General features: G+C 38.5%; 1 protein-coding gene and 1 pseudogene across 1 annotated transcript; one reads left to right on the top strand and one right to left on the bottom strand.

The window, feature by feature from the left end:
- Positions 1 to 30: 30 nt before the first annotated feature.
- Positions 31 to 15,646, bottom strand: LOC105038173 (PP2A regulatory subunit TAP46). Its single transcript, XM_073253113.1, has 9 exons — positions 15,333 to 15,646; positions 15,048 to 15,170; positions 7,807 to 7,893; positions 7,524 to 7,628; positions 6,594 to 6,755; positions 4,449 to 4,484; positions 4,253 to 4,324; positions 2,824 to 3,104; positions 31 to 510 (listed from the first exon to the last, which is right to left on the bottom strand). The coding sequence occupies exons 1-9, from the start codon at positions 15,426 to 15,428 to the stop codon at positions 276 to 278; spliced, it is 1,197 nt and encodes a 398-aa protein (XP_073109214.1). The 5' UTR covers positions 15,429 to 15,646; the 3' UTR covers positions 31 to 275.
- Positions 11,878 to 12,639, top strand: LOC140855612 (chlorophyll a-b binding protein 21, chloroplastic-like; annotated as a pseudogene).
- Positions 15,647 to 20,153: the final 4,507 nt, after the last annotated feature.

Here is a 20,153-nt window from a genome sequence, read left to right as displayed (position 1 = left end):
CAACAAGATCGACAAACCTGAGTCTCAAGATTCTCAACCCACCTGAGAGTTAATGATAAAACCTTCTGAGCAGTAACATTTTGGGCTGATAGAATCTGAGATAGAGAGAGCATAATACAAGTAATACACAACGAATGTCCTCTGCTGACAAATTTGACATGCAATAAAACACAAACGGGGGAAAAAGTATTACATAGCTCTAATTCTTCTAGACAACCATGGGCTCACGGTAAAATTTTTATTAAAAAAAATACAAAGATGTGTAGCTACCAAATTTACCCACAAGGGGTGAGTTTCTTATTGCCTGCCCCACGAGGATGGTCATCTTTCCAATCATCCCACGCTCTTGCTTTCTCAACCTCAGCATCCTCATCCTCAGTTGCTCGCCTGGTACCATCCCTGTGCCACGAAGAGTTTGCTTCCTCCATGAGCTTGGCATTCCTTTCTTGCCATTTCTTCATCATCTCCATTTCACGTAACCCAGCTTCTTCTATACTCATAGTGGGTAACCTATTAATCCCAGAACCCAGAGTGTGAGGATACAATACTCGGTCATCCACATCTTGTATTTCATTTGTGCATTTAAAGGAAACAAAGAACAAACTGTATAAAAATATCAGACTCGTGATATTAAAGAAATAGAGCCGGTTTCACTGAAGAGGTGCAGAATCAAAACAGATGCAGGGATTATCAAAGGACTCCTGCAAAGATAAGCATTTGCGCCTCTTTCTTCAATGAGTTGGTACACAATCTCAGAAAGCAAAAGAAGATGAAATCATATCTACATTTGTACTGCAATGGCAGGATTTGGCCCCATCGTCCAGCACCCCAATCAATAACAACTTGCTCAAGGAAAAGGTTCAGCGTTTGAATTCTGATATTGGCATTCCCACCATATTTCGTAAAAAAAAGTTATACCACATATCTCAAAATATTATAGAATAAAAAGAAAATATGTAAAATATAAATGCATTTATGCATGCAAGCACAATGTGTATAAAAGGGATATTCAAACAACTAATAAATAAAACAAGGCCTGGAAACTTGGCTTCAGTTCTTTCAGCCAACTCTGTAAGTTCCGTTTGCTTAGGAAGCTTCGACCAAAATGATATCACATTACAGTCGACTCTATTTACCTCCTAACTCCAACCCAAAAAAAATGGGGGTTAGGATCCATATTTAACAACTACCTGTCCAAGAATTGGGCTGAGCAGTGTCGAGAAGGATTGAGGGGAGATTGGGTCAGATGGGTCGGGTCTGGTTGGATTGGGGATGGACTGGACTTAGTTGATGTCTCAAGCAGGTCCCATTATTTGGAAGTCCAATTTCATTCAGGCGCTAAAACTATTCAATAATGACAAAGCCTCAAGGTATAAATCATAGGTCTTAGAAGAATAGGAGGGGAGTAAGGATACAAACATTTTATACCAGGGAAACCATCATTCAGCACTTGGGCCGAATTGTGTTCATAGAAGTTAAATCCATACCTAGCATATGAATGGCCTAGATGAGTAAAGTTTTAATAGATCCATCACAAACTCCAGAAATTCCATGGGTGTTTCAATTCACACATCCAAAGACCTCTGGTTCGAATCATGCCTGGCTCTGGGAGCATCAGTGACAGCCCTATTTTGGAAGCTCCATTCGGAGTTTCGAATTTCAGTCAAAAAATTTATTTAAAAAAAAAAACCAAAAAAAGCTATCACACAATATATAGGTTCTTTTCATGTGGTTTCAACAATTTTAGGCTGTAGTTAACATTGCATATAAGTTACCTGATGCATTCAAATCTCTTTCTTCACTATTTACTACGACTCAGAAAATATTAAATTTGGATTTTTTTTAATAGTAATTTTGAGGTTAAAAAGATTTTACTAGTTTTGTTATATTAGTTTTATATAATATATATATATATATATATATATATATATATATATATTTGTTAATGATTTATATTAGTCTTCAAAAATTATTATAGCAAGTGTCCTTTCAAAAGCCTCAACATGTGAAGAGTTGTGTTTATCTACCTCCTTTAAACTCAAGAAAAAAGAAAAAAAACAAAAAAACAAAACTTGATGTTACATAGCCTATACAGTTAAATAAAGAAATGATCCCAATATGATTGCAAATACCAAAAATACACTCACACCATCTATGATTGGTTTCAGCCAGAATTGGACACAACCATTGAAACTGAACTGCCACAAGCGGTTTCAGTGAAAACTGATTAGAATCAAAAACTGGGGGTCAAATTGGGTCCGGTCATGCCTGAAACTAATCTATCCTAGCTGAAACTTATACTAGGACAAATTAAACTAGATACAACATAAAATGATGAAGTCTTGAGCTTAGTACAGGATCTCATGGATGTGCTCAAGGAATTTTAAGTAAATAACACTTGCCACTAGACCCTACATAATTGGTGAAGGCTTAGTAAGATCCAATGTTGGGGTGCCGGAAAGTGTGAATTTCACCAGACCAGTCCATCAGGCATATTAGATTCATATCCACCAATAACTTGAGATCATGCATTCGTCTGGTGTTCCAGTTTAACCCTCTTGCATGGTAGCTGTTTGTGGAGGTAAAAATTCTTTCCAACAAAATAATGTGTACTGTTATTGGGGCATTAAGTTGCGCACACTACTTTGGGTAAAGATTATTTTTTCATATTATATGTCACTGCATGAGCATTCTTTTTTGAAGTCTGTCACCCACATTTGGAAACCTCTGCTCCAAATTGCTAAGATGGCTCTGTCCCAAAATTGGAATTTTTTTTTTATAAAAAAGTTTTATCATTAAGCATCACAAGAATTTGAAGCATACCTGTAACCAGGTTGGAAGACTTGTGCTGCCAATCTTTCCCTCTCACTAGTTAATCTTCCACCCACAAGACTTGCAGGTCCAAATATCAGAGGCTGGTGCTTGTGTTCATGTGCTTGTGAAACATTTGCTCTCCCTTCGATAACATCCTGAGCAAAAGTTGCACATGTGATGGGGTCCGCAGGTTTTAGAAATGGTGCTTGACTTGCAGCATTGCGATGCCAGGTTTCAGCTCTTTTTGTACGCTCATCAAGAATCTCACGAGTAAATTCTTCATCCCCTTCCTGCCATCCAGTTTGGTTTAAAATTACAATAATTTACCTTATAAAACAAAATAGGCCAGTAGCCAAAGGAAGAAAGAGGAGGAGTCACTAGCATGTAGAGCGCTGCAATCATAATAACACAGTCATTCCAAATCAGTCACTTATTTTTCCACATCATGCACATTACCACTACTATATTATATAATCTGAATAACAGAACTCCTTACATGTTAATAATCTCTCAGTATAATTAGCAATCCCATCTGTATTTTTAAATCAACCACCAAGCATGGTGTTGGATATGGATTATGGACATTTATATACAGTAGTAAATTTTAAATAAGGATGCAGAAATCTATCAATAAAGGCCCAAACAAAAGTGATGGTTTTACAACAGATAATACAAAAACTATGCTGGTTAAAGACGGGATACAAGGAACATCTAGAATGTATGACAATGCTAAGTGTTGTTGAGTGCATCAGTGACAGAAGCATGACAGAAGAAATTGAGCCCTTAAAAAATAGCAACCGAAAAGGAATGTCATGGTAGATGGAAAAGGTACAAGCAAGGCTTACATCACTAGAATAGTGTTTAAATTAGATTTCCAATATGTGCAGAAATGATAGGAAGACATTAATTATCTTTTATTTATTTTAAATGGTTTTCAATTCAACTTATCATGGTATTATGTTAAGTTGTAGATGCAACGATTCTGAAAATAGTGTGTGAACCATCCATGAAGTTATGCCTCATATTTCTTCCTTTTTCCTTTTTTTTAAATCACAAATTGAGTCATGTTACAAGAGGTTATACATGTTGAACAAACATTGTACTCATCAAAAAAGGCTGGTCAAAGTGGTTGAGATGTCAAGTTTATGGGACGATGGCTAGCATGCACATGCTCACAAATCGGGTCGGGTCAAAGTCAAGCTTGAACCATTTACTCAGGATATTGAAATGACTCGAAGATACAAGTCACTGCCCCTAAATTTCAGATGAACATATCCAACGTCTAAACAGCACAACAGCAGCACTCAACTACCAACTCCACACCCCCGCCCCCCAACAAACCAAAAAAATAAAATAAAATAAAATAAAATAAAATAAAATAAATATGTAGGTAAGTAAATAAATGAATAAATAATAAAATTCTGTTGGGTGGTAATACCTTTGATTGTTTTTCTTTTATAGCAAGAAGCATCTCCTCTTCTTTCTTTAGCATGTCCAGGAGATCAAAAGACTATAACCAAAGAAACAGAATAGTTATGGATGCAAACATGTATTATTCAAAAGAAGAAAAAAGATACATCATAATTCACAATTTACAAACTAACGGCTCTAATAAACAATCTGAGCAAACCAACCTTACAAAGAGCTAAGGAGATTGATGTTAGCCAAGCCTGCAGCATAAACAAAATGTATATTTAGATGGATGGACAAATTTTATGCAACAGATTAAAAAAGTTTTAAAATCAAAATTTTGGAATACGTCATACTATGCATGTGTGCCTACGAGTGTATGTTTTGCAAAATTGTATCTGTGGGTATGTCTTAATTAGTAAACAAAAAAAAAAAACTCAAATCAAAAGAAACAATAGAGGTGTTTTCAGATTCTAAAATGCTTAAAATCTGGCCATCAAGTGGTTTAGAAATGCATGAAGTCATGAAGATGCTACTAGACCTTAGTACCATGTCACAGGGAGAAAAACACAATAATCAAATATCAACATCTATCCGAGTGTCCCATTGACTGATAGAGGGAGAGGAAATGGAGTCCTTGGGAGACATAAGAAATGAATACAGTTAATTTAAATCATATCTATTAATATTTCTTTCAATATTGTAAAACTGATATGCAATAAGATGTTTTATCTTCCATCTTGAATTGATAAAGTGCTTATTTGTTATTAAGTGTTAACTTATATAACAGTAATTTACTATATAACTTCTGATTTTAAAAATTACAATGATTGTAACATCTCTGATGTGTACAATGAAAAGTATATGGTAGAAAATTGGTGATGAATCCTTGGAAACATTTAATTGATTCAATACCCACATTCTCCAAAATCCACAATCAAAAAATTCGATAAGTGTGTGAAGTGTTTGATGCATGTCTGACTCAGTAACATATGCCAGAAGAGTTCTTAAATCTAGGTGTAAGATATCAGATAACATAATTTAGTTACCTGTATTAAGAATAGACACAAGACTGGATATGCACGTATGGTGTGGAACTAAAGCTCTATAAAACATGGATAACTACGCACATAAGATATGTCTTTATAAAATTGCACAATAAGTTTACTCATTTTTGTTATAAAACAAGCATTTATTGTTTAACTAATAAATTTTTGCTGAAATAATTACTGCATTAGGAAGCAGGTGCTCTGGAGGACCATAGCATCTAGAAAGATTCTAAGACCATAGTGTCTAGCAAAATTCTAATTCAGCGAGGCACAGTAGATAAATGATTCTGGCTACAAGAACTACAGCCAATAACAACTTCATAGCAATAAAGACTACTCGTTAAACCTAATGACTTCGTAGCATTAACAACTTAGAAGCTAAAACAGCTAATTTGACTGAGAAAAGATGGAGGTTACCTCTTAAACAAAGCTACTATTCAAGCTATAACGTGAACTCTCGAAAAGCAGGTCGTCTTAGCATCCGAATATGAGAAAGGTCTCCGGTAGGTTTCAAGACAATATCCTTATGAATCACATCAATATCAGAGGTATGGAGCATAGAAGCAAGTTTGGTGCTAGCATGGTCAATTATACCAATGAAGATTTCTTGATTTAAGGCAAAGTATTTTGCTCAAATAATATACAGCACTTGAATCTCAAACGGATATTTTCACTGGTCCTTGGAAAGATAGAAACTTCCATTCTAAATATTTCCAGTACATCTTACACCAAATTGTGTAGCCAGTTATCAGTATGACCATTGTACAAAGCACAACAACTGTAACATATACACATCTGAATAAAACGTGCAGATAGACACTGCTGATGGTGTAAAACAGTAAAAGGAACGAAAACAAAATGAAATTAATTTGCCATCTATGGTTACAATTTCAATAACAATGGCATAAAACAATGCATTAGCTGACAAGCCAAAATAATAATAAAAACAGGCGAACATTTGCGTGCTTTATAAGAGATCAAAGGTGAATGGTAAGCAGAAATCTTTTAAGGTCATAAAACAAAGTCAACATGGTACAAGCAAATATCAGAGCATGATTTGGGAAAAAGAAAAAAGAGAATTAGGGGATCTAAATGATTGAAAGTGTTTTACCTACAACACAATTAGAGGCAGATCACATTTAATAACGAAAAATGGGAAACGGTAGATAACAATACAGAAACCAGACCATTCCAGATGAAGTTGTTTTAAAGTTTAAATCTGATTCTTCAAATAACCAATGACACCTCAGAAGTAGATAGATCTGATTGGATATGTTTATGTACAATTGGAACTTCTCTTTGCAAAACATGGAAGCTAACCTCTCTTTCTTCTTCTCCATCGTCATCCTGTGCATCCTCCTCCCCAGCTTCAACAGGCGCAGACAGAGCTGCTGCTCTCAATGACCGCCCCCGTCTCTCCTTTCTTTCTTTAATTTCTTGCAGCTTTGCTTCAGCAGCTCTCTGGCGTTTAAACCGAGCAATCTAACCTCGGTTGAATCAAAAAGGCAAATTGTTCATAATCAGGATAGAAGGATATGTTATTTTAACACTAACAAATACTCCAAAATGAGACTACTATCAGTTGCATGTAAACTTCTGTTATAGAACAAACATGAACTAGTCAACTGTTAGTTACAAGAATAATACCAAACAAATGAACCATCAATTCGACCAATTTGCATTTCCATTTATACATCATGGGTCCCATTTGTTTACAGAAGCTAATAGTTACCTAATCATTAAGCAATAATGTTCAAATTTATGAAGTAGAAGATAATTTATCATATTTATGAACCAAGATGTACAAAAGAGGCAGCAGTGTTCTCTGTAAGTTTACAGGTGTATAAAAGAGGTACAAAGTACAGTCAACAGGGACCTTCCAAGATATCTGCATACATGTGCTTTTTTGAGCATTAGTCCTGTAACATTTTACCTGATTGTATACCTATCAGCAGCATACAAGTAGCCCCCAGTTCAGGCTACTACTACACTAGCATCACATACTCTAAACATGCCAAGTGATGATCTATGCCAGCATAGCAACAGCCAAATGTTTAAGGCTGTTATAAACTTAAACATCGCCAGCATAGCAACAGGCAAATATCAAAGGCTGTTAAATACCTTATATAAACCTTCAAGCTTAGAAGAAGTCAAAAAATAACAGATTAGGAGATAGAGAACCTTATAAGTTGCAGTGATAACATATATAAATTTCTACTGCACCGTGGTGACAGAAGAAAAAAGTTAAACCTTTTTTGCCCGGCGAGCTGCAAAAGAATCACCACCTTCTTGCCCAAATGTCTCTAACTCATCTTCAGGTACAAGCTCCAATGCCTCACAAATCGAAATGTACTCCTGTAATATAACTCATAATGATGAAGAAAACAAGAACATCAAAACAACATGCAAAAAGCAATTGATATGGCTAAAGAAAAAGTACTTAAGCAATGCGAATAAAGCAATAGATGCAGGCGGCTGCCATTTGCTAACAAAAAGCCTTCATGAAAACTTCATACAGGGAATAAAAGCTAACCTTCAACTGGTCTTGGGATATCTTGAGAACCTGTATCCTGTCATCTTGTGCAACTTTTTCTGTCAATTCTCCAAGATAAAATGGAACCTGAAGATATAGAAAAATGTAATTTTGTTAAATAGTAGATGTGCAAACTTCTGTAAACATAAAATATCAAGTAAGAAAAGTATATAATTAAGTTCATCCCATTATGTCGTAAATATTGAGTCATAGATTGAACTTTAGCTGTTGGGTGGTCTGATGATGTCATTACTTTGAGTCCATACACCCTTAAACTCCAAGAACCTACCTTTTGTGATCAAAGTTTTCAAAGTTCACATTCTTTTAGGGGTAAAAGAATTTAAACGAAGAAAGCTGCAAAACAGGGAATTCTTCCACAAGGAGTCAAGCAAAAATCAACATCAAATTCCACAACGAAATACTTCCAACCCCCTACTTAATGAGAAGATCCAAGATCCACGTCATCAGCACAACAGCAATGTGAGCAGAATGTAATGCCACTAACTTCAGAAACATTATATTCATAATCAAATCAAATTGATTAGCTGAAACTATTTCTAGGATGAATTACCTTAGAGCATTCACTAAGTTATATTTCATTCAATCAACATATAAGTCTACGCTCAATATTTAACCACTGGGAAAAGAGAATGCAAGAAAATTTACTCCATTAATGTGTTGATCCTAGACCTCCCGACAAAATAAGGGCCTCTCAATTAATTTTGTATACAATAGCATATATGTAACATTGAGGAGATCACCATGACCACTCCACTTGTAATATTAAGCAACTTGCTACTTAATGAAGATATTGTTCTTCTGCATGGTTCCATCAATTGCACTAGTTTAGAATGTAATTCAATAAGAACATATAAAGGTGTCCACAAGATCCACACACCATTTCCATGCACTCCAAATACATCTTTGCTATAAATGATATCCCTTTTGTTAGTTCTCCCTTTTCTCTATAGACGTTATTCCATGCACAGCTTCTGAATTTTGTTACCGTAACCAAGGTTTTAAAAACTGCCTAAATAGTACTGTGCTGTTCCAATAGGATTCTAGCAGTAGGATAGGGCTCGGGTTGCTAGAACATAGCCAAAACAGGGTATCTGAACTGGGATGAGCTGGTAGTAGCTGGTACATACCCTAGTTCGACTAGTATAATGCTCATACCAGTCATCTCGGCTGAACCAGGTCAGTACTGATTGGTACTGACCCCAATATTGTCGATTTGCATCCCTCAGCAATTTTTTTAAAAAATCAAAATGGGCTATGGGGAGGCCAGCTGGGTATTCTGATGCCCTAGGTGAAGAGAGGGGAAAAAAGGGAGAAGGTGAGGGCTATTCCATCTCACGGCAGAGTAAGACAAGTTTAAAGGGAAAGCACCAATCATCAATCTGGTTGAGGCAGCTTACCTGATACCAATCTAACAACATGACAGTAAGACTCTGAAGCTATCAGATCCGGGCATGCCCAAAATCATCTCACTATAACAGCAATGATGATAATGATAATTTAAGTGATAGGTCTGGAGGCTAAAGTAGGCATGGTGCGCAGTCTAAAGGTGGTGGTGGTTATTCTTAGGAGCTCAGTCCATTCACTACTGAAGCATAATTTACGGACACCGTGTAGGATAAGGACCATGGGGCACGGATAAAAGCCAGATTTGGAAAGGAGCAACTGCCCTATAAGAGAAGAGGATCCAGGGATGGTGCACATGGGTGGCACACAGAATGAGGTTGGAGGCTCAATCTATAAGAAGCAGTGTTTAGGGATAGAAGGATTATATGCTTGGCATTTTAGAGGCTAAGCTGGTAGTAAAGATTAGATTAAAAAATAAAAGGAGATAAGAAGCAGTATCAGGAGAGTCAAGAGCTGTTACACAGATTGGAGGGAGACGACATTAGTGACAGATCTGCTAGTGCATCAGATACCTACAACAGACAATAGATCTTATTGTATACTGGAGGTAGGTCTCCTAATACATCAGATAGAGTGGAAAATTATGCTCCATCTAATTAGAATCCATTTGGTTTTTTCCATGCATCATATCCCTTGAAATCCAACTTTGCACATTATTCCTCCTATGAATATGAGTACAGTCAAGGATCATAATACGATGTTGCTTCTTGCCTTCTTACTACCCTGAGCATTGGCGTAACTAGGATTTTCATCTTGGGGGTTCAATATATAAATCAAAATAAATAAATAAATAAAAATTTAATAACATTACATTACTTGAAAGTGAGAGAGAAAGAAAAGAGGAAAAAAGGTGAGAGAAAGGATTTGTGAGGGATGGAAGGTGCGGGTTCAAACCACTAAGCTAATTAAGATTCTTTGTTTTATGGGGGTTCAAAAATATATATATACAAAATTTTTAGATAATATTTATATACTCCTAAGAGTATTGTACCAAAACTTGGGGGTTCAATTGAACCCCCAAGCCAAAACGTGGCTCCGCACTTGACCCTGAGCGGGATGGCCATGCTCCATGAGTACTGAACATAGATCCATAGCATCAAGAATCACAGCCAGTTCATTATCTGACATCTTACGACCAACAGGAATGGGAACAATATCCAAAATAGAGTAATTTTCCAAGTCCAAACTACAAACAAAACCTAGATGTATATGAGCCATTGATATTCTACATAGGATTAGACTATTAATGTGAGGTATTATATATTTTTTTACAACACTATATTGTATTTGCCATTCTTCACTTACAAATATTATTAGTTAATTATTAAGTATTGGCACTAATATCAATACTCAATTATAACATGCTCTTTAAAAGCATCTCTTAAACATTTTTTCTTTAAAAAACAAAAAAACAAAACAAGATCACCTGAATATCTTCATCATGCATAAAAACCAAAAAAACTGATGAAAAATTTATAAAAGGGAAAATATGGCCATCTCTGTATGAGACCAATACAAAGCATTGTACTGAGTGTCCATATGAGACGGCCCAGTACCGTACTGATCCACCAAAAGAAGGGTACCAAGTTTGGCATTGATTTTTATATAACGTTTTGGTTTATGACTAAACAAGTTCATTGCTAGCATCTTGCAAATTTCTGTCTAACAATGGTTTGATCAGAATAGATCAAGTTCCTTTACGTTTATTGTGCAGGGCTTCACATTAGATCCTTGTGTGATTATTTGATTAGGTCTAAAAAAATAGCTAGGCCTTAAACTCCTATTCTGCAAAACATGACTAACTGTCATTTCCCATCAAACTTGTGTTTATCTAGAAAACATGACTAACTGTCATTTCCCATCAAACTTGTGTTTATCTAGTCTTGAAAGAAAACGACATTCTACATGATCAGGATGTTGTGTATGTAAATCTAGGCTGCACTTTAAAGTTGATAAACCTCGCATAAGAATCCAAGTTATCATAAGCAAATAAAGGCACATCAATTTCTTGTGTGCAAACCCACTACAAACAAGGTAAAAAAACAAAAAGCTTATGCAGCAAAGATGAGTCGAGAAGAATTCTAAAAAAAAGTTTTGCCAGACTGCCCAAGTTCCATTCAGTGGATTGGATAAACATCATTAAGAGTAAAGAGACAATTATCTCATAAGCAATCCCATCATCTACAAGACCCCTTTTCAATGTCCCAAACCACTCTCCTTCTAATTGTTTGTATGTGCTTGCGTCACAAGCTTCTTCAACTCAATCACCCTCAAGAAAAAAATAAAAAATAAAAATGATAAAATGTAAAAGACCCCCTACATTTTATCCGACTGGCAAATATCCCCATACATCTTCAATTTCAACAATATCAATCCTACACTTTACAAATTATTGCAATGTCGCCCATCGACCTTCAAATCTGAGAGAAAGTTCGCCACTGATGCCATGTGGCATATTATTTGAATTAGATGGCTGATGTGGCTTTATTGGATTATTTTAAAATGGAACAGAATGTGATGTGAACTTAAAATAGTTTAATGACTAAAATACCCAAATTCCAATCTTAACTTCATCCCTTTCTTCAACTCTCCTGCCTATGATGGCTGTACAACCCCTGCCAGCAACCCCTCGACCATCGTCGGCGAAAGAAAAAGAGGGAGAGGAAAAATAAGATGAAGAGAGAAAGAGAAGAGGAGAATAGGGGTGACAGTGCAGGGGGAAGGTGGTGAAAGTCACTCCCTCGACCTCTCCCATCCTTGGGAATGGTAGGGTCACCATGCGGAAGACCGTCACCAAGCCCTTCTCCTCCAGCAGCCTATGGTATGGCCCGAACCATGTCAAGTACTTTGACCCCTTCTCCGGTGAGCCCCCGTCCTACATGACCAGTGAATTCCTGACGACTATGGGAGGGACATCATCTGCCTCTCGACCGACCCTAAGACCTTCGCCAAGAACCGGAAGCTCGAGGTCTTCACTGTAGGTGGGCTATGCTCGATGCCCTCAGGTGCATCTTCCCAAAGCTGCTAGCCTACAATGGCGTCAAGTTAAGCGAGGTTGTCTGGTTCAAGGCAGGAGCTCAAATCTTCAGCCAAGGCGGTCTGGACTACCTAGGCAACCCCAGCTTGATCCATGCTCAAAGCATTCTAGCTATCTAAACTTGCCAAGTTATACTAATGGATGTCGTGGAGGGGTACCCCATTGCCGGCGGGCCGCTCGATGAGGTCACCGACCCTCTATACCCCGATGGGAGCTTCAATCTTTTGGGCCTTGTTGATGACCCGGAGGCATTCGTGGAGCTTAAAGTGAAGGAGATCAAGAACAATAGGCTGGCCATGTTCTCCATGGTGGCCCATCCTCCTCTCTTCATCTTATTTTCCCTCTCCATCTCTTTCCTTCGCCGGTGCTAGTCGGGGGGTCGCCGCGGGGGTTGTATAGCTGTCATAAAGATAAAGGTTGGAGAAAGGGATGAAGTTAAGATTGGAACTCGAGTATTTTAATTATTAGACTATTTTAAGTCCACATCACATTCTATTCCGTTTTAAAACAACCTAATAAAATCACATCAGCCATCTAACTCCAAATAATTTTTCACATGGCACCAATGGCGAGCTTTCTCCCAAATTTAAGGATCGGTGAGAGACATTGCCACAATCTACAAAGTGTAGAATTGACATTGAGAAAATTGAAGATGCAGAGAGGTATTTACAAATCGGGATAAAATACAAAGGGTTTTTTATTTTTTATCCAATAAAAAAATAGAGCTCATTTAGAAGCACCTGCCTAGTCAAAAAGTCTACTTCACATTTTCCATGCAAATAAAAAGAAAAATCGATTTTATCATTGGAATGCTCTTGTTGTTCTGCTAGCATTGGTCCTTATCAAGCTTCCACCCAATCTATAAGTATCTCCAACCTTCAAAGTGTAGGTTCAAATTGCAAGCCATCAAGTTAATCAACACCAAACCCATTCCTGCTTAACAGCTTGCAAGGTACCCCTAGTTTTACCAAGTGGCAACTCAAGTCTCCATTTGTGACCTCCCAAAGGGAATATTGCAGTAAACTGTAATCTTTCAATGCTTTTAAAACTTCCAATAAGAAATAAGGCTTCAGATGCATGGCTAAATTGAGGATTGAGTCCTCAACAAGGATGGTCCTTCCCACCAAAATAGGGAATTTCTCCTCTCACAAAAGATAGATATCAAGTCTTGACATGGAGGAGAAGTATTTGACTTGTGATAAGGTTATCGAACTACCAAACTATAGGGCTCTAACCCATAAAAACTGCAAGTTTTGTCTGGAAAATACATGCACAAGTATCCAAAAATCAAAATCACTTGCATGTTCCCAACCCCAAAATGATTGCACCAAAACATAAACCGGCCTGCATGGCGTGTGCTTCTTCTTTTAAGTCTGCAATGCTCCGGAAATTTTCAAAGCATTGATCCACAGGCATGACTAATAAAAGACTCCGGCTTCATCTCTTCAGAGCAGCTGCACATTCGTACATACAAAGCGCAGCCTAAAATAAACATTTCCCATTTACCACCTTTCTCGCCCTTCCCTTCATGATTAAGCCACACAGCCACAACCAACGACCCTAAGCAATAAAACTGTCCTCTTAGCACTCTCTCCCTCTAAAGCAACAGCCTCATCGCATGGTATAGAGCAGTCAGATATAAATTCCGATATATGCAACTCCTTCATTCATCCATTCCTGCTGCTTTTTTCTAAGCCCAATCACAGACCATCGTGTCTTAATACCGCCGCATAAAGGTGTGTTGGGGGATACCCACCGACCGACCGACCGACTATCGGAGGGCCCGACCTCGGGGCCCCGACCGACCGACCGACTGTCGGAGGGCCCGACCGGCTGGCGGCCCGACCGACTAACCGACGGCCCGACGAACGACTCTGACTGGCCGATCGTAAGTCGGGCGGCAGGCCAACGGACGCCATCAGCGGCTAACCACGGCCATTCCGCGGTCTATTCCCGACCGACTGAACCCAGAGGTCCGGTAGCCGACCCACATGAAGCTCGCCGACTGACGGAGGAGTCCGACGCCACTCTGCTGGCCACCGACCTTGGGTCGGCCGACTCCACCAACCGCCGTACGGCCGCCAGACGTTGTCAGCTCTGACACGGACGTGCGGCACAGTTACCTAGGGGCATTGTCCCGCCGAGAGCCGGGTCAACCCTGGTGATTAGACGGCTACACGGCGACATGACATTTTCACAGCGGCTCTGACAGCCTACAGTGAGTTGACAGTCCCTCACTTGTCCGCGCCATTAATGACGGCGCCATACCTAGCTCCACTATATGTACCGGGGAAGGCAACAGTGCAAAGGGTCGATCCGCCCGTCTCTTCCACATACGCAGGCTCGCTCCTCTCTCTCTCCCTCTCCTTCTCAGAGCTCTCTGTCTGCATTTCACTGTTGCCCAGTCACCTCTCTGACTTGACCGTCGGAGGGTCCCCGCCGGAGCCGCCTCCGGTCAGTGCGGACTTCTTTTTGCAGGTGCACGCTTCCCGGCGATCGGGCGACGAGGCGATTGGCCGCAACAAGGTGTATCCAATTAAATACACAGTACAACGAACTGTAGTTAACTATTTTATTTTCAGAGTTTTCTCATGTTACAGATTAAAGCATCTAAGCAAATTTAGGGCATGTTAGTCACTGAAAACCCATAGCAAGATTTCACAAGCAAATTTAGGGCATGTTAGTCACTGAAAACCCATGACCAGTTCCCACCATCACCATTACTTGAATTAATAGAAAAGCTGAACATTTAATCAATTGTCGCAGAGATTAGATTTACCAGGAGATATTTCAGATTAGCAGTGCTGACATCATCCTTCGTCTCATTAGAGGAGAATAACCCCAGCTTGCTTATCATCTCATCACAGCGGCGCAGGGCCTCGATTCCCTTCCTCAAAGTCTCCTATAAAAAAAAATAATAATAATAACAAAACAATAAAAGAACAACAATAATTACATCTCAAAACATAATTTGCTACGCCCCGGGAAAAGAAAAAAATAATGCCAAGAAATCCAAGAAAGATGGTCCCTCCGCTACAAGATTAGCAAAAGAAAAAAAGATTACCTGGTCGACGGAGGATTCCGTTGCCATGGAGTGGATCTTTCTTGCCTGCTCGAATAGCGCAGGGAGGGGCATCTCCTCCATCGTCGATTCTCCCATCGGATCAAAATAAGAACGTGATCCCGATCGAAAGAAACCCTAGAAATCAGCCTCAAAGAGGATTTAGAGGCCAACGATACGAGACGAACGCGCCGATGAATTGAGTCACGGGATCCAAGACAAGAAGAGACGGGAATGGGTGGGAGCGCAAGGAGTCGGGACGAAATGAGCGGGATGAACAGAACCAGAAGCCTAAAATGTCCCGGTGATGCAAGGAGGACGGAAAGGAAAGCACTAGAAAGGGAGGGCCTCCTTAACTCAAGATGGCCAACCGGTCCGCGTCCGAACCCCACCCCGGCCCGACCATAAGTCGGTTCCAGACTACTAAAACAATCAATTCAATTACAAAAAATAAATAAATAAATAAATAAATAACTTACTTAGCTCCAAAAAAATTCTTAATTTTTTTAAAATTTTTTAAAATTTCATCTTAATTTTTATTTAATACAATTAGATTATTCTATTAATTATTTCTTTTATTACTTATTATTTATAATATTTAAAGCTACAAATGGATCGGGTTGACCCACAATCCGATCGGATCCGACCTACGAAGATCCGATCTAAACCGTTTAAAAGAACCCGCAGATCCAGATCGGATTCTAAAATTAGATCCATTTTATTTTTTGGATCGGATCTGAAATTACTGAATTTTGATCCGATCCGATTCGATCCAACCCACTTAAATTTTTGGGTTTATATGGATCTTATGCTCAATAACCTGATTTGATCAGAACCCATTATATGATCCAAACCTATTATATGTTAGCATAGGCTAGGTATAAATTACAGTGGGCTGTCTACCTGCACAATATTATCTTCTGCCCTTTTCACCCTCACAATTGAGTGGCACCTACCGGTTCAAGTTGATGGAATCCCTAACAAATATTATCTTATTCTCTTTCCACCTCTACAAGAAATCTTTCGCATCAAACCTACATAACTTTTTCAACTCAAAAAATTTAGAGAATTAGTAAAAAATAGATATTTTACTTTCAATTGTGTCCCACAATCGGCTTTCATATATACATGAGGTGCATGTTGACAGTTTTCTGTGATGTAATTGTCACATGTTGATGACCACTCTAAGAATCATTACATCGTGAGTGTCATTGGATGGTAAACTTGTAAGGTTAACTTAAATTCCATTCATGGGAATTGATTGAATAGCTATAGCTTATGCCTGTTGGTTAATTTAATCCATGATCTAATTCAGACCTAATCTAAATGCGAATCGGACCCATATTTTATGAATTAGGACTGGATTATACATAAACTCAATCCGATCCAAATGACCATTGAGTCAAAAAATTTGATTATGGACCTGATCCGACCTGATTTTCTATTAGGTTGGATTTGGATCCAATATCAAGATCCGATCAAAGAATCGAATCGGTTCAGAGTCACTCATGATCGAATCTGATCCGATCTATTTGCAACCCTAGTAATATTAGTATCGAAAAGATAAGTGAATAATTCCACATGGAAGGATTACAATAAAGGAAAGTACTTCATATATATTTAAAGTAGTCCTGTACCGAAAAAGATTTAATAAAATTTTAGAAAAAAATTAATTTTTCTTTTAAAAACACTCATTGAAATTACATATATATATATATATATATATATATATATATATATATATATATATATAAAATTTTAAATAACCAAAGATTTGGCACTTAGCAGATAATTGAAATTCATTTTAATTTTATCGTGGCTGTTGATTGAACGGTGATGTTTATTCCTGAAAAAATATGACTTTTAAATCTTGCAACAATTAGAGTGGAGGATAGCGATTGTCCATGCCTTAAAACCTTCAAATTCTTGCTCAGATCCTCTCAATTGTTAATACATTCAACACTCAAATTGTTTCAACTCAAATCCTAAGGCGGCATTTGGTGCATTGCCAGATAATTTGGATTGTCAATAATGTAGATTGCCAGTAATACGGATTATCAGTAATATTAATTACTATGTTTGGTATATGCAGGTAATGTTGCAATGAAATTACTGAAAATTTTGATAGATATGTTTGGTATGGCAATCACATTACCGGTAATATGAAATCAAATTCTCAAAATATTCCTAAGTCAAATCTATTAAAAATCCATATACTATAGCTTACACTTAACATTATCCTAGTGTTGTAGCTACTTGGCAGCAATATGCCTGGTTGCCAACCGCCACCCCTACCACAGCCGCTGATTGTCAGTTGCCGCCCTTGTCGCCCGTTGGTCGCTGCTTCTGCTGCAGTCATAGACCATCACCCTCCATCACCATCGCCACCAATGGATGACCATAATTTTTTATTCTTTTTTACTTAAAATATATTTATCAAAAAATATCAATTATATAATCTATATCATTATATAAAATAATGTTAACTATCAGATATAAAACCGAATGAAGTGACAATGATTAACCTCTCGTCTTTATGTGCCAAGGTCGGAGCTCTTGACCATGAAAGATGGGTTCATGCCTGTATAGACGAGCAAGGAATAGAATCAGATGTGCTCGCCGCTATCTTGGAAGGATAGAATAAAATAAAAATAATAATAGAAAAAGCCTAGTCTTTTCTTTTATTCTTTTTGGCAATAGTAACCAATAAAAAACAAACTAGGCCTGAGCTTGCTCTCCGATCAGAGCACCACTATTTATGAGAGAAAGAGTAGCAGTCGAGCTCCCTCAACTCGAGGAGAAGGTAGAACAGAATCCCGCCAGTGCCATGGCAGATGGGCATCACCCTGAACTAGCACCCCACCAGAAAAATCAGCCCTATACTCATCGATACCATTGTCGCTGACACCTCGCGCTCCAGGAAGAGGTCGGCGGAGAGCTTGCACATGGCGATCACCGAGTTGAGCACCGAGAGGGGGATCGCGGGATTTGTCGGAGTGAAGCTTCCAGTCATCCCACGTCATCTTCACGATCTAAAGCTTTGAAGGTCCAAATCTGAGGTCTCTAATGATGGATAGGTCTCGAATGAAGCAGAGGACCAACCCTAATAAGAATAGCAATAGCGTGACAGGGATCCTTTGAGGAAGAGATGCACGGCCTCCTCCGGTAGTAGCCATAGGGGGATTCGAATCACCATTGTCGATCCCATTTCTCATCATCCTCGTCAGAGCCGATGATGAGGATGATGAAGAGGAGGGCAAGGAAGCTGTCGAGGTCGAGCCAGGGGTGGGGGTCGTTGGACTTGGTGGCTGCAAAGTCTTGGTCATAGCGGATGTATTTGATGCCGGAGAAGGCGACGGAGAGGCTCTGGGAAAGCTGGATCTCATAGACTACGTCAGCAGTAGAGAGATTGGTGGCCGTGATCTTGGGGATGGAGTGGGATGTGGGTAATTTTGTTTAAAATTTTATTGTAAGATAACCAAAGAAGTGATAATTTGGATAGCCACCCCTCTTTAAGACAATCTGGATTGCCTCTCATGAAACAACGTAGATTGTCAAGATAATTTGGATTGTCATTCAAAAAGTATATCAAATACAACAATCTAATAGGCCCATTTTAAACTGCCAGCGATTTTGATAGATTGCCAGCTATCAAATGCAACCTAATTATAATCTTTATTGACATGCCGTAATAGAGTTATCATATGATGGAGTTTTGGAACATAAAAAAGAAGACCATCTAAATGGACCATATGGCATCATACGATAATTCCATCACGGCAAGGCAGTGAAGATTTCAATCCAAATTAATTCGAATCGAACCAATTTGCAATATACTCTGCGGAGCAAGGATCCCATGTAATACTGCTCCGCCGCGCTGCTCCGCCTAAGAAAACTGCTCCGCCGCGCTGCTCTTGCCCCAATTGACAATGTCCATCCGACTCTCGTTCAATATTGTGTCAAACTTCAACCGTTATGTATGGAGACTGGTGCACTTAGCGAGGCATGGAACGATGCCGAGAACTGGCCGCAACTCATGCTGCCATGCCTGTGCCAGAAGAAACTTATCCTGCAAAGCTACAAGAAGAATAAAATAAAATACACTCCGGAAAACGTGGCAGCCATGCCAACCCCTGCCATGCAAGTGTATGTTTCGGTGGGACCCAGCACGCACGTGTCTAAGCTAGTTTGGCTGTTTGTTAACAGTCTTCTCGCGTGGAAGCTCGTGCCAATCACCTCTCATCAGCAGGCACGTGCTTCGGTCAAGCTTGCGGTAAGCCGCAACGGGAATAATATATATTATTTGTCCATTTTAATATAGATTTAGTTTGTTTCACAATGAAGTGGAAACTATTAAAACCATGATTATTCAAAAATAATAAACCCTGCTATCTTAACTGCATCCCTAAACTATTGGCTAAAAAGATACTTGTGCAAGCCGGCATTTATAATATATTCCACTTTACATAATAACATTTTATACAGATAAACAATAAATGAGTGTGAACAACAAGCGGCACTAATGCTAGTGTTGCATCTCATGGAACAGATCTCCCTTGTATATATATCTTTTATTAATATCGTCTTGGTTATGTTCATAAAATAATATTAAAATATTCTTTTAAGATGCAAACAGTGTAAAACGACAAAGTATCTGTATGACTTGTGATACGTTGAATATTATTTCACATGCAAAATAAAATTTTTGGTGAGTAATAATAAAGTTTCAAAGAGCAATTATTATTCTCAACTTGTAACGGTTGTTAGCCTGTTACTTTAAACTCTCGCCCCATCCCCCAGTGCAGGGTCTATAAAAACCACCGG

This window comes from Elaeis guineensis, chromosome 2, assembly GCF_000442705.2.
Source record: "Elaeis guineensis isolate ETL-2024a chromosome 2, EG11, whole genome shotgun sequence".
In the NCBI taxonomy this organism is placed as follows: Eukaryota; Viridiplantae; Streptophyta; class Magnoliopsida; order Arecales; family Arecaceae; genus Elaeis; species Elaeis guineensis.
The sequence above is the reverse complement of the archived record's forward strand: the minus strand, read 5'-3'. Positions and strand labels throughout refer to the sequence as shown.

Bases quoted from the DNA above. Each gene is read 5' to 3' on its own strand.
- LOC105038173 (XM_073253113.1), bottom strand. From the start codon at position 15,428: ATGGGAGAATCGACGATGGAGGAGATGCCCCTCCCTGCGCTATTCGAG. The intron at 4,325-4,448 runs GTTGGTTTGCTC...CTTTGGTTATAG, and splicing joins TCTCCTTAGCTCTTTGTAAG to TCTTTTGATCTCCTGGACAT. The intron at 3,105-4,252 runs GTATTACCACCC...ACTGGATGGCAG, and splicing joins TAAAAGAAAAACAATCAAAG to GAAGGGGATGAAGAATTTAC.